Raw genomic sequence first — 14628 nt, 5'->3', positions numbered from 1 at the left:
ATCTATGAATGCCGCCAACCAGTTGTTTCATCACAGCAACCTGTTTTTGTACATGGGCCTGCCCGTTGAACTTTTCATTGAAATGCACCCCTAAATAATAAAAATGGGACACCCTTGGTATGACCAATCCATTGCACCACATTTTGGGGAATGTACATGTTCTTTTCTTCCCAAGACACACCATTACTGCAGATTTAGTAGCGTTAACATGAAGGTCCAGCTTATTCATAGTGACTGCAAATCTGTTTTCCTGGTGTCTGTAGTGCTCTCGGGGTCCGTGCAATGAGGACAGTATCGTCTGCATAAATTTGTGCAGGAAATAGCATGTAGCCTATTCGGTGTACATCGGCACTACATTCCAATAGGAATTCCAACAGTTGTTTTATGTACAGGGAGAATAAGAGGGGTGCCAAAACAGAACCCTGTCTAACCCCAGATTTGATAGGGAACCGAGCTGTACAATGGCCATTGCTGCCTGAGTGAATGCTTGCCTAATTGTCCTTGTGTAAGACTTCTAAGGTATCCAATATAGCAACTGGACAGCTATAGGACCACCCACAATTTATTCTGCTTTACTTTATCGAAGGCACTGCTCAGGTCCATAAATGCCAGGTTAATACTCCACAGGAACAAACCGATCACAATGCTAAAATAAATGAATAAATGTCTCCAGGTCACCCGTTGCTCTTCACATGCTCTTACTGTAGCCGATTGGGATGTGGCGTTTATAGCAGCTTGCGGGCACATCACTGTTCGCACAGCACGGCACAATGCAGACACAACACTGGCCGCCACAGAACGCTGGCACAAAATGCCAGCTGTCAGGCGTCAAAGGCAAGACCATGCGAGGAAGGGACCTAATGACATTACACGTCAAGCTGCACCTCCACTACAACCAACAGAGAGGCCACCTCCGACGTAAAACGTACTGCTAACACAGTATCTAAGCAGAAGGTGGTTCATTTCTTCTGTGTCCATTCCTGTACTAATGCTGTTTTGTCTTGCAGCTCTCTGGGAATGGTGCAGGGGTAATACGATCCTCCTTTCCTTAGGGGACCCACAGTAGTCTAAAAGTTGATATTTTGACTCCTTTAGTTTTCCGTGGTCAATTTGGCTTGAGGGGGGGAAGCGGCAGCCCTTAAGTAAAGTACACATTTCAGCCATAAGGCTCAAGAAGCTTGTCTTTCCTGTTGAGGAAATAGGCTGAAGAAGAAGGTGCACTAGCTGCCGGTTTAGTGTACAAGAATGTGGCTGCTACATCGGCTGAATGTGACTGTGGAGGTCCACTCAAGCACACCTTTTTTGAGGGAAGAGGCCTATACCTAGCATTCACGCTCTTATTTCTAGGTGGGAGAGTGGGATCATTTCGCCAGAGATTGGTTGCCTCAGCCAAGACATCCTTCTGCATCTTAAGGCCAGATCTGTGGGAAGCACAAACACAAAAACATCTGTATGGAAGTCCGATCCTGCTGGAGGTTGCTCAAGGTACTAGTATGTGTCCGAAGTTCTGTCAACCCTCCCATTATGTCATGGATGGCTATGACCAAATTGGGGGACATCCTACTCTTCACTAGAAGAATCCTAAACAGGCATGGTCAATCAAGTCGGCTCCAAGACTGGGTGCTGGTCCTGCTTCCGCAGATTCATCCAGTCAGAAGGAAGAGTTGGCCGAAGAGCCTTGAGAGGTAACACTGAAGAGGTTGTGGGTGCTACTGATGTCACCGACATGACCAGGACTGACTAGAGCTGGCATCAGAGTTGGCAGTGGAACTGTCAGTGTCACTGGCATAAACGTTATGATGGTGCTTGGAACCTGTGGAAGCAGCTCCTGGTTCAAGGCTATAAAATAATGTGCCATAGACTTTGACCTTAGGAGCAACTATCTTGCGGCACAGCCAGTGACAGGTGCATCGGATGTTGAGGCTGATAATACAACGTGGAGGCCGCTGTCGGGGGCCATGTGTAAGAGACCCACTGGTGCAGAGGAGCAGGTTGCATAGCCTGTAGGACAGTCTGTAGCATGCCTGCCAAGCTGAAAGACAATAGCACACAGGGGAACAGTTGGAGTAAATAGCTCTGGGATTTAAGTCCTCTTGAAGTGGACCTTGTAGCAAGCAAGCACGGGTACACTCATGTTGGCAAGGCTGATTGGCATCCGGGACACATGTGAGAAGGGTTGAGGTGGTGCATCATGTTCCTTGGCAGGCATTTTCTTTGGCAGTTGGTAGGCTATTATGTGAAAGACTTATTGGCCTGATCTGTGCGGGACACAGGGGCCCTTCTTCTCTGGCATCAATCCTAAAATAATAGGTCTCTGCAGAACCTCGGGTGTTAGCCCACTACCAAAGGTTAACAGAACCTCCGGTAATAAGATCTCCGTACCCTCAGAGACAGTCTCCGGCAGTCCCTGCTCCTGTCATGAACCATCGAACTCGCCCCTTCTGGGCCTCCTGGTCCCTGACATGTCGGGCCTTACACTCCATAATACTACCAATATGGCGGCAAGATCAGAACGTTGCTCGCCAGTCTTCACGTTCTACGCACGTCCTCTATAAAGAAGCCACACCCCGCAGCCCCGCGCGTCTCAACGCTGCTACTAGCTGTGATCGGACGTGTGCTCCGAACCTTCTCTAGTGGTACTTGCTATCCCCTGGCCCCTGGATTCCCTTCTCCCGACTTCTTCCCTCTTTCCTAACTTCCCGGAATCCCTATGTCGCTTCCGCTTGCCCCCCTACTCCTTCTTGAATATTCCCGGAGTTTCCCGTGATCCTGGACATCGAAGCTAAACGTAATCTGGAAGCCGAGGACAGCCGAGCGGGCTTATTTAAGTCCCGAACGATACGAAAGAAGACTCCACCTAAAGAGGACATCAGGCAACATAGACAGGTGAGAAGAGGGGAACCTGTGACAGATTGAGATGACACCTGACCGAAGTCGATGCAGACATGGAGGCGGCCATCCAGGATCTTATGCGTGGCATGCAAGAACTATCGACCGAAGTACAGAAGTTGAAAGCGGAGAACGCCGCGCTGAAACAATTGGTACTTTCACGTGACTCTGCCTCAAAGGACAGCATGCTATTGGGCGGCATTGTTGACAAATATGAGGGCTGTGCAAAAACCCTCAGAGGATTCCTGGATTCTTGTTTGGTCCACTTTACCTTTAAACCTTATTATTTTTCCACCCCCAGGGCTAAAGTGGGCTTTATTATTTCTCACCTCTCTGGGAATGCCTTAGCCTGGGCCACACCATTAGTTAACACCAGAGATTCCCTTTTGGATGATTATGATGGATTCATTCAAGCACTAAAGACTATGTTTGACCGCCCAGAACAGGTCTTTAGTGCTCAAGAGCGTTTACTCGATTTCCAGCAAGGCTCTCAGGACATGCTCACCTACGTAACTCGATTCAAACAATTGGCTAAACAAGTGAGTTGGCCTTCTGAAGCTTGCTTCACCCTCTTTCGAAGAGGGCTAAATGAAGATGTTAAGGATGAATTAGCTAGAGTAGCACGTCCTAGTTCTTACCAAGCACTTATGGATCATGCTCTACAGATTGACTTCCGCATCCAGGAAAGAAGGGCAGAGAAAAGGAAGACCAAGTCAACCATCCAAAAAAATCCTCTTGTGGGCCCTTCAAAATCTGAAGATTCTCCTGTTCCTACAAATGATCCCGAACCCATGCAGCTAGGGGCCTTCCGTGGACCCATATCCCCCCAAGAAAGGCTGAGAAGGATCCATACTGGCTTATGCATATGCATGTACTGTGCCTCGGACAAGCATTTAGTCAGAGAATGTCCCTTAGCCCCTCCACGGCGTTCGGGAAACGCCAGCTTCTGATCCTAGATGGAGCTCAGTTTCGGGAGAGAGATGCAGGCTCCACATCTATACCATCCTTGAACTCTCCTGGACAAAACTCCCTGGTAGTCTTACAGGCTTTTCTATCGTCATCCAAGAAGGAATCCTACCCCATTCTGGCACTAGTGGACTGTGGGGCCATGGGAATATTCATAGATCAGGAATGGGTCCTTAAACATCATATTCCTTACGAATCCCGGAACGTCCTGCAACCTATAGAAGCAATTGATGGAAGACCTCTTTCTTCTGGACCCATATCCCTTCAGGCTAAGGAAATTGAGCTTGTTATAAACCATCACGAGAAAGGATACAGTTTGACATCATAAAATCTGCCCATTACCCAATGGTATTGGGAATGCCCTGGCTACAAAAACACAACCCATACATCAGTTGGACAGCTGGTTCCCTGTTCCTAGGTTACGAACTTTGCATGTCCCATTGTCTGCTCCAGGATCCTTCACCGACAACACCAGAAGAACGTTCAAACACTCAGCAAGATCCTCTTATGGTCTCCAACATCATCCAAGTTCCTAAAACCTACCAGGAATACGCCGATTTGTTCTCTTCTGCTATTGTCCAAGCCCTACCACCCCATAGGCCAGAGGACTGTGCTATTGAAACCGAACCTTCAGCCGTGATTCCCTTTGGAAGGATGTTTATTCTGTCTGAACCAGAGAAAAAGGCCCTTCGTGAATACCTAGATACTAACCTAAAAAATTGCACCATACGCCCATCCAAGTCTCCGGCTGGAGCCTCATTATTTTTTGTTCCTAAAAAAGACACCAAGGAACTCAGACCTTGTCTTGATTATCGAGGTCTTAATCAGTGCACCCTTAAGGATTGTTATCCATTACCCTTGATTTCAGATATCCTGAAAGCCATAAGAGGAGCCGTAATATTCACCAAATTGGATCTCAGGGGTGCTTAACACTTGATTCGTATTAGAGAAGGTGACGAATGGAAGACAGCCTTCAGAACACCCTTTGTTCATTACGAATACTTGGTCATGCCCTTTGGACTCTCTAATGCACCGGCAATCTTCCAACGTTTTATGGACCGGGTGTTTTCGGATATGCGGTTTCTTTTCGTCATCGTCTACGTGGACGATATTTTGATATTCTCTAAGGATCCTCTCACGCATGAAGAACATGTTAAATCAGTGTTACAACGGCTACGTGAACACAAGCTTCTAGCAAAACCCGAGAAATGTCTTTTTCATGTTTCCACTGTTCACTATCTAGGATTTGTCCTTAGCCAAGATGGCATAGGCATGGATCAATCCAAGGTTAAGGCCATACTATCCTGGCCAACTCCGACCTCCGTAAAACAGATCCAATCTTTCCTGGGCTTGGCCAATTTCTATCGGAAGTTTATACCATCCTTCTCTGAGATTGTTCAACCGATCATCTCCTTGTTGAAGAAAGATAATCCCTATCATTGGACCCCAGCCCAGGAGAAGGTCTTCCAACGCCTGAAAACAGAATTTACACAAGCCCCCATCCTGGTTCAACCTGATATAAAACGACCATTCCTAGTGGAAACAGATGCCTCTAACTATGCCATCGGAGCAGTTCTGAAACAGGAACTCGATGACGGGCTAGAAGATCCTATTGCCTATCTTTCACGGACATTGACCTCCAGTGAAACTCATTACTCAGTCTTAGAAAAGGAACTTCTAGCTATCCGTCAAGCCGTCACTGAGTGGCGTCATTTACTTCTAGGAGCTAAATATCCTGTCCAGGTCCGGACGGACCATCGAAATCTCCAAGTGTTACAGGCCCTGGAATGCAGGAACAGCCGTCAGGCCCTTTGGGCGTTCTTCTTTGCCCATACCAGTTCCAGATTCACCATGTTCCGGGAACACAAAACGCAATTGCTGACGCCTTGTCTCGGCGCCCTGACTATGAACCTCCTGATGACCGAACATTTCCCAAGATGTTTCCCCACACAATAATTGTAGCCCAGGCGACCAGCCTCCTTGATGAAGTCCGCATTCAGACTCAATCCTCGGAACTCTGGAAAGATATCTCAGACAAGAACCAGTGGAAACTGAAAACCAAAAATGGATACTTGTTCAAAGACAATGCCTTGGTCATCCCAACACAAAATCTACAGCAAAGGATAATAAATCTCTGTCACGATACTCTTTACTCCGGGCATCGTGGTATTACCAATACCCTCCGATCAATACAAAGGCAATTTTGGTGGCCTGGCGTGAAAGCTGATGTACAAAGGTATATCCTGTCTGTAATCAAAACAAACATGACAACAAGAGACCAGCGGGTCTATTCCAGCAACCTCCACTTCCAACAAGGCCTTGGGAATTCATAGCAACAGACTTCATTGTGGAATTACCACCTTCCAGGGGATACACAACCATCATGGTCACCATTGATTTGTTCACCCATGTGGCCCATTATACACCTCTGTTTAAACTGCCATCCTCCTCAGAACTTGCTGGAATTTTCCTGGAACATATATTCCGGCTGCATGGCATTCCTTCCAAGATCATATCAGACAGAGGGCCCCAATACATTTCTCAGTTCTGGAAACATCTTTGCCAAATACTAGGAATCCAACGCGCTCTTTCATCAGGATATCATCCCCAAACTAACGGAGCCACAGAGCGCGTAAACCAAACCTTGGAACAATACCTCAGTTGCTTCGCTACCAAGGTCCAGGACGATTGGTCCCTTTTAATACCAGTGGCTGAATTTGCCTATAATAATTCTTACCACTCTGCTATTAAGACCAGTCCTTTTTTCTGTAGCCAAGGATTCCACCCTTCGGTTCAACCTTCTATCCTTCCTCATCCTACACCAGTTCCAACAGTCGATTCCTGGATAGAAATGCTCATTAATGTTCAAAGAGAAGCCAAAGAACAATTAGAAAAGGCCAGGACCCAGACCAAACTGTATGCGGACTCCAAACGAAGACCAAGCCCCTCCTACACAATAGGGGATAAGGTTTGGCTGTCCTTGAAACTGCTACCACGGCATTTGCGACCAAATAAATTGGCTCCTCTATATTATGGGCCATTCCTTATAAAGGAAATCATCAACCCAGTGGCCTACCGACTCAAGCTTCCAGACTCCTGCAAGAAAACCCACCCAGTCTTTCACACGTCCTTAATGAAGCCATATTTTCAGACTTCTCGAACTAACCTTCGGCCCAAACCAGTACTCATCAATGAGCAACTGGAGTATGAGGTCTCCAGGATTTGCGATTCTAGTTATAGACGTGGCAAACTCCAGTATCTGGTGGAATGGAAAGGATATCCCCCCAGTGAACGCACTTGGGAACCTATCTCAAATGTAAATACCCCCAGGTTACTCAGAAGGTTCCATCTCATACACCCGGGCAAACCCGGTGGAACGAGTTTCCGGAGGAGGCATGCTGTCATGAACCATCGGACTCGCCCCTTCTGGGCCTCCTGGTCCCTGACAAGTCGGGCCTTACACTCCATAATACTACCAACATGGCGGCAAGATCAGAACGCTGCTCGCCAGCCTTCACGTTCTACACAGCGTCCTCTATAAAGAAGCCACACCCCTGTGGCCCCGCGTGTCTCAACGCTGCTACTAGCTGTGATCGGACGTGTGCTCTGAACCTTCTCTAGTGCTAATTGCTATCCCCTGGCCCCTGGATTCCCTTCTCCCGACTTCTTCCCTCTTTCCTAACTTCCCGGAATCCCTGCGTCGCTTCCGCTTGCCCCCCTACTCCTTCTTGAATATTCCAGGAGTTTCCCGTGATCCTGGACATCGAAGCAGAACGTAATCTGGAAGCCGAGGACGGCCGAGCGGGCTTATTTAAGTCCCGAACCATAAGAAAGAAGACTCCACCCTAAAGAGGACATCAGGCAACATAGACAGGTGAGAAGGGGGGAAATCTGTGGCAGCTCCCTTGGGACAAAGTCCGGTTATAGGCCAGGAGAGCACTTGGTGCAAGCACTGTCGAAAGCCTTTTGGGCATTGCAGCCACCATCATGGGTCTAGGAGGATTGGGAGGACCCCTTCTGACCAGGGACAACTTCCAGGAAGCAATTGCTGCAGCGAGGTGCCTCGGGAAAAAGGGTACATGCCGTGGGTGAGCCTGGAGATGATCTAAAATGTGCCTCCACAAACAGACACATGCAACATGGAGGAGAGTCGCTGGACAAGCCCTTCCAGTGACTAAGTCGATGACCCAGAGCACGGGACCGGATGGCATCACAGTAGGAACTCCTGCTTACAGGAGGAGATGGTGACAAAGCTTGTTATCACCGACATTCTGCAAGATGTGGCGGTGAGTCAGTAGCTGGCATGATTCATGAAAAAAATAGCTAAAGCTGAGGAAACCAAAAAAGAAACATGCTGGAGCTGGTGAGAAGGCGTCCAGTTCAGTCAAGCAGTATAAATGTCTGACAGACGTAGTTGGTAGATGAATTCTGCATGGGCAGGGAATGCTTTATTCCGCCAAGCCATTGTGTACTCTTTCAATTAAAAGGCTCACATTTGTAGTGCAAAAAGGCTCCCGTGTAATCCCTTCTGTGACAGACTCCCATGAATATGGAGGAAAATGAATGGGACGTAGCAGTAAGTTTGATTGTGCAGCAAGTAATTCACACTACACAAAATAATTCTATGAAACTAATAATGTGATCAGGGCCGGTCTTTGTGTCAGGCAGCTCAGGCGGCTGCCTGACGTCAGTCAGCCTCTAGAGGGCGCTCGCCTGAGCCTTAAGCCAGTGCAAAGCCACTGGGCCAGATCGCACGCACCAGCCAAAGCCAGCGAGCCTAGGAATACAAACGTAAGTTAACAACACATTAAAATTATGCACCATTAGGCAGCCTAAAACTGCCTAATGATGCATCATTTTAATGTGTTGTTAACGTACATTCGTATTCCACACTGCAGTGGGCGGCAGGCAGCCTCGTCCCTCAGGTAGGGCAGCAATTAACAGGCCAATTGGCAACATTTGTTGCTTTATTGACTTCCCGGGTGGCGCCATTGGCGCCAGCCAGGCCCATGGGCGCACGTGCCCTCCTCCAGGCCATGCGCTCGCACACAGAAGTGCACTGCTACTCTGACACAGATTGGGGGCTGCTGGCCTTGGCGACAGAGTTGAAAACCCCTCTTTTTGCAAAAGATGAGTGGACCGTGCAGCGTGCGGTGCAACTGTGCGTGCAGGTAAGTGTTTGGGGCGGGGCGGGCAGGGAGGCGAGCGGGCAGGCTAACCTACTTTCCCAGCGCCCAGCGGTCATTAAGTTGAACAGTGGCAGGAGGGAAAGGTAGAAAGCATTGATCGGAGGGGGGTGCACGGTGACTGATGGTCACGGACTGCAGACACCCGCATTTTCTTTCCGTACTGTGATTTCCTCTCCGGCCCACTTTCTCTTTCCATCTCCACGACTCCTATTTATTTTCCTTTAAATTCCCTTCTTTTATTCGCTTTACTATCACCTCCTCCGCTCTGTCGCCCATGGACTATATGCACTAGTGCATTGTGTAATATCACATACATTTAATTTCTGATGGTGGAGAGGCGTTATGCAGTCCTGAAGCATAAGCTATTGTGTACATGTCATATTACATATGATACAATAGGTTATTTATAACGTGCTTAAATACCCAGAGGTTTCTAAGCACCGATGCAGGGATCAAACCTGTGTTTGCTCTGTGTCATTTTGCTTCCAAGGGGAGCACTTTGCCCCTCCTCCCGAGACATAGGCTCTTATTGCATGCATTCTGTGAACATCAGAATGGATTGGCATGGAAAAAAATAACTGCGCTTTTTCGGCAATATTGTGCTGTTTGTAGTAAAAGATATGCATCCAATGTATGGAGAGCTGACCCCCACCTTGAAAACATAACGAGTGATTAGATTTTTGGCAAACCAGAGGTGGACACATTTAATACACAATAAAACGATATACAGAAATGCCAGTGAGACTGCAGACCAGCCCCTAAGCACATTCAGAAAAGAAAGTGTGTAAAAGCTCCAGAAACAGGTTCAGCCATACTGCACACCAGTCTGGGGTCCTCTGCACCCTAAACTTTCGTATGCTTAGCCCTAGTCCCATCACGTTGCCCCGCATATCATGAAGGTTAGTTTCGAAGAGTGACTGGCCGACCGGCTTATTGGCACGTCAACACCATACCAAGTACTCAACCTGTGGCAAAATCTCATGAAATTGTCACCGATTTATTGGTTGCAATGATGACGAGTACAACGCCAACTCTGTCGATAACAATAATATCTCTCAAGTGGTTCCCTGTAAGCAAGTCTAGTTCCTCAACACTATCACCCTGCGGGGACTATGTGCCTCTCACCGCTATCACCCACCTCACACTACTCTACCCATGCGGTATACCAAGAATCGACTCACACTCAACAAACTGAGCCTCCTCTTGATATTCACACCTCACACTCTGCCAACATGCCAGTCAACTCCGCTTGATTATGCTCAAGCATGAGGGAGCCTTGGGCGGGGGTCTTTGGTATGGCAGTTTGTGAGGTAACAGTTACTGTAAGGTACTTGGGGGAGGAAGGGGCATCTGTCTGAGATGCTGCAAAAAAGGTGTGAAAGGGCAGGCAGATTTTTCGCAGGCACAGATAATTGTATAAAAATGTTTCTACTCTGATTGCACCAGTTGTTGTTTCTGTTCCGCACCGCACGCTGTTGCATTGTGTTGCTGCTAGTCCAGAATATCATCGCGTTCTCTCTTATTCCACGTCCCTTGGCTGTTCTTTGTTTGTTTGTTTGTTTCTTTCCTTCTTTCTTCCCCACTCATCCCCCTGTCCTCTTTGTGTTGCTGCTATACATAGCTGGGTTTTCATCATGGGGGTTGGTGGTCGTAGTGGGGGTTCTTCTAAGTTACCAACTGTACCCACTCTACAACGAGCCAAGGAAAATAAGACCGCGCAGGCCGGGTTGGGTGGGGACAGGATTTAAATGGTCCGGGCGCCGATGAAAAGTGAGCCACAATCGCACATTTCTTTTAGATACTTTAGGGGACAGACTTTTGGAGTGCTATTTACCTAGGGGGGCGTTGTGACATATTGTGCATTTTAAAGTATATTTAAACAGACCCGTTTTGGCCCCCCAAAAAACTGCCCAACAGTAAGATGCTAAGCCAGCGCTTTTGGGCATTTATTGACCAATAGGCCAATTTGAGCCCCTGAAGACAGGTTTGGCGCCAAAAGTGCTGTACCCACAAGTAGTGGTGCCTGCATTGGCCCGTTGATACTGGTTTAGCCAGTGGCCACCGAGCTTGCAAAGGCAGCCCTTGTCCCCAAGATTTACCCCAGATAATCTTGGTGCCCATGGATAGATAGCAGTGGCCCTCAGACCTGGCAGCGTGCCAGTACAGACAGTTTGAAACTGCATTCAGGCACGGCCTTCCCTAAGAGCAGGTGACAGAAAAAACATTTACTTGGGTAGCAACAGCTGTGTTTTCAAATTAGAATTCTTCTGTAAAGTACTTGAATTACAATGTAATGAAACTAGCTTCATTTATATAGCAATTATTTATTCATATTGAGGAGGGGTTTTGTCGCACAACAGAGGTGTAGTTTGGGAGTGACGTGAGCCTGTCAGGGAGGAGGGGCGCATTCCGATACTTCCTGCCTGGGGTGACTGGCCCTGAATGTGATTATGCAACAGAGGAATCTGGCTATGCAAGACATTCTCTAACAGTGCAACTGTTAACTGGTAAAGCATCATGCTACAGCATCGTCCCTTACCTGATATTTTGCCTCTCTACTGGACCAGGAGAGCGCGTGGGCCCCAAGCAAACGGGTATCACCCATACACTTTCCCGATTGCCTGGGTAAGACTGCCCTGGAAGGCCTAAAGTGAAGGTAAGGGGAATGCAACACAGCTCACCAATCTGGGCACACTCAGGTATTCTGAAATGGGCTGGGTCGATCTGTGAAGGAGGGATGGAGCAGGATGGGGCATCACAGCAAATTAAGTAAGAGCTAGCAGGCCCAAAGTAAAATGATGCATCCTTACCTCAGCGCTGTGGCAAACAATGAGTGTGAGGCTCCCAAATGCAATATTTTTCTCATTGAGGGCCACAGACCTGGTTCATCAAACCAAACTATCAGGGGTTAATAGGGCAGCTGGGGTGGGTTGAGTGGTCAGGGAAGGTTGGACGTGCAGGAAGGGGCCCAAATTCTCATCTTACAAAACCTTGATTACTAAGCAGGGTGTACATTCTGTTCAAACGTATAGGACAAAAGAAGTTCATTTGTCTAATGACCTTAACCTTGAACCGCAAAAAAAATTAAAAAGATTTGATTTAGACTTTCCGAAACTGCTGAAACAAACATATTTACATACAAAATGAAGATTCCAAATATACCTGAATTTAGCAGTCTCAGGCTCCATCTCCAATAACTCCCTAACAGGGGAACGGGGAACATTTGCAGAAAACTTCTCTGTAGGAAATGGGAATGAGAGGAAGCATAAGTAAATTAGAGTTATATTTATTGCCAATATTAAAAAAAAGGTTTGCATTCTGACAAAGAAAAAGGTTTACCTATTAACGGTCGCATCATGGGGTAATACACATGCCATACCATTTCCAAAGACATCTTACTATCCATGTAAATGGCACCAGCAAGAGATTCAAATATGTCTCCCATAGCCTTTGGTACTTCGATATCCTCTTCTTTCTCTTCGTCCTCTTCTGATCTTCGTAGCTGATATTTAAAAGAAAAGAATTCTTTTCTAAACTTGATTTACTAAAATGCAATCATACTTTATGGACAGTTTCATATTGTTTGATGAAATACAAGAGAAATCAATATATCAGAAACCCACACACACACTATTTCTTTTCATGATATCGGCCATTGTATTTAGAAGACACAAAGATAGTTAACTAAGCAGCAAAGTTACCTATCATAGAAGTGACACAATGAATATCCAATGTATTACATCATTTTGCATTCATATCGCACAGAATGACAGGGGAACAATGCATATTCATTGGTAAAGGAACATTTAAAATTTCATTTTGAAAGTAAGTCCAGATGCCCATGTGGTCCATACTGCACTCAGGCCACATACCTTAACACATATCAACTGTCATTGAGGGAAGCTTTATTTTGGCCAGGCAATACCATGGATATACAGGGTGGGGATGGTATGATAAGTTGAAGGAATAACAAAGGGCTGGGTAACGTTTACTTAGTCCTATGTGGCAGCCCCCTTCTTTCAGATCAATGGAAGCGTATCAAGCACTCAAGCACTCAAACATTCATACTGAATGGGCAGCTATCAAATAACTTGGAGTGCTGGCTAAAGTTATCCTTAAGCACAGCCCTTTTGTGTGGCGGAATACAAACTGTGTAAAAGAAATCTCATACAAAACGGTAACATGTGATTTTATCAAATGATACAAAAAAGAATGAATTTTGAACGCAGAGGACCTTGACAGCATGCTATGAAAGGAGCCCACCTTGTCAGGGGGCGGAGCCCTGGCAGGCTCTTTTGTGCCCAGAAGCTCACCATCAGCCGGCACATAGTCATTGTACTCATCAGTATGGGCCGATGCTGTGGGCGTTCCTGTGTCGGTCTGTGTCGGCACCTCCGTTACCGGGATCAACGGTCTCCGGGTGGTGCTGGAGGTAGTGTCGCCAGCCGCATCTCGGCTCAGCTGGGCTAGGGTGCCGCCTTGACCTGGTGGGGCTTGATGAGCGCCTTGACCATGTTGAACTCTCCCTGGGAGGACTCCTCGCTGAAGGTCTGGTAGGACTACTGACCAGTTCAGTTGGTAGCGTCTGCTGCATCTCTGACATCAAGGTGTGGAGGGCCATCAAGATGTCCAATGACATGTCCCTGGGAGCTTGCTGACGGGTGACTGGGATCACAGGTGCCAGTTCCAGGTGAAATGTGGATCAAAGGGCAGATCCGGCTCCGCCCTCGGTGGTCCCCCCTGGGACAGGGGGCAGAGGCCTCCGTTATGATCCAAATAGTAACCTTCGGGAAGGAGATTGTCATTCAAGCTAGTGTATATTCTTGTAGACCTCCTTACAGACCCTTGCATGGTTTCCTGGGACACCGTCACCACCCTGGGGTGAGAATCCGTAGGGGGCAGCTGCTCCCTCAATCTCCCAGAATCTTTAGGGAAGGAGGCGATGTTGGGAGCCTGTTCACGCACAGGCGCATCTTCCAGAGTTGTGGGTGCCATCGTCGGTAGCCGTAGATAAAGACACTTGTGGCATAGCCGTCGTCTTCACTGTGGACAGCACAGTTGTAATGGCCCCTCCTGTTGCCAAAGTAACAATGTCGTCAACGGGCCTGACGACGGTGCCGTCGACGGGATGGCAGCAAGCCTGGTCATTGACAGGGTGGTCATTGATGGAGTCACCGTCAGCGAAACTGAGATTTTGTAGGACTAAGTAGTTATCAACAAAGACGAAGCCTCGGCAGATGGAGTCGTCGACAGGATCTTGAGCCGCTCCTTCCCACCCTTGTGCTTAGAAGAGGAATGGTGCAGGGGTGTGGCTAGGCACGCCATCAGGAGAATGGCTGCCTAAGTGTCTCTGATGCCAAGAGGGTGGAAAGACACGTTTTGACCCTCTTCCAGCACCCTAAATTACACAGTTTAGGAGGGATGCTGACCCGGAGCCCTATGGTCGCTGCTGGGTGAAATTGCAGCTCTGATGGTGCCGCCGTTCTGAAGATTGAATCGGGTGGAAGGTGGCTGGCCAGGCGAGAAGATGGCTGCCCTGGACTTTATGGGGGAGGTGTGCTAGCTCTGCGGCTCCGACTGGTGA

At 47.7% G+C, this 14628-nt stretch overlaps 1 protein-coding gene across 1 annotated transcript in view; it reads right to left on the bottom strand.

Moving 5' to 3' along the window:
• The window catches only part of DICER1 (dicer 1, ribonuclease III), a 2611056-nt gene that overhangs the window by 177103 nt on the left and 2419325 nt on the right, over positions 1 to 14628 (bottom strand). Inside the window, exons 25-26 of the mRNA XM_069637684.1 lie at positions 12384 to 12546; positions 12207 to 12282 (exon numbers count right to left, since the gene is read on the bottom strand). Of these exons, the coding sequence (XP_069493785.1) occupies positions 12207 to 12282; positions 12384 to 12546 (239 nt within the window). The remainder of the gene's footprint in view (positions 1 to 12206; positions 12283 to 12383; positions 12547 to 14628) is intronic.

Source organism: Ambystoma mexicanum, chromosome 14 (genome assembly GCF_040938575.1).
Source record: "Ambystoma mexicanum isolate Mex_15411 chromosome 14, UKY_AmexF1_1, whole genome shotgun sequence".
Taxonomy (NCBI): Eukaryota; Metazoa; Chordata; class Amphibia; order Caudata; family Ambystomatidae; genus Ambystoma; species Ambystoma mexicanum.
Note: the sequence above shows the minus strand (reverse complement) of the source record. Positions and strands in the feature narration are given on the sequence as shown.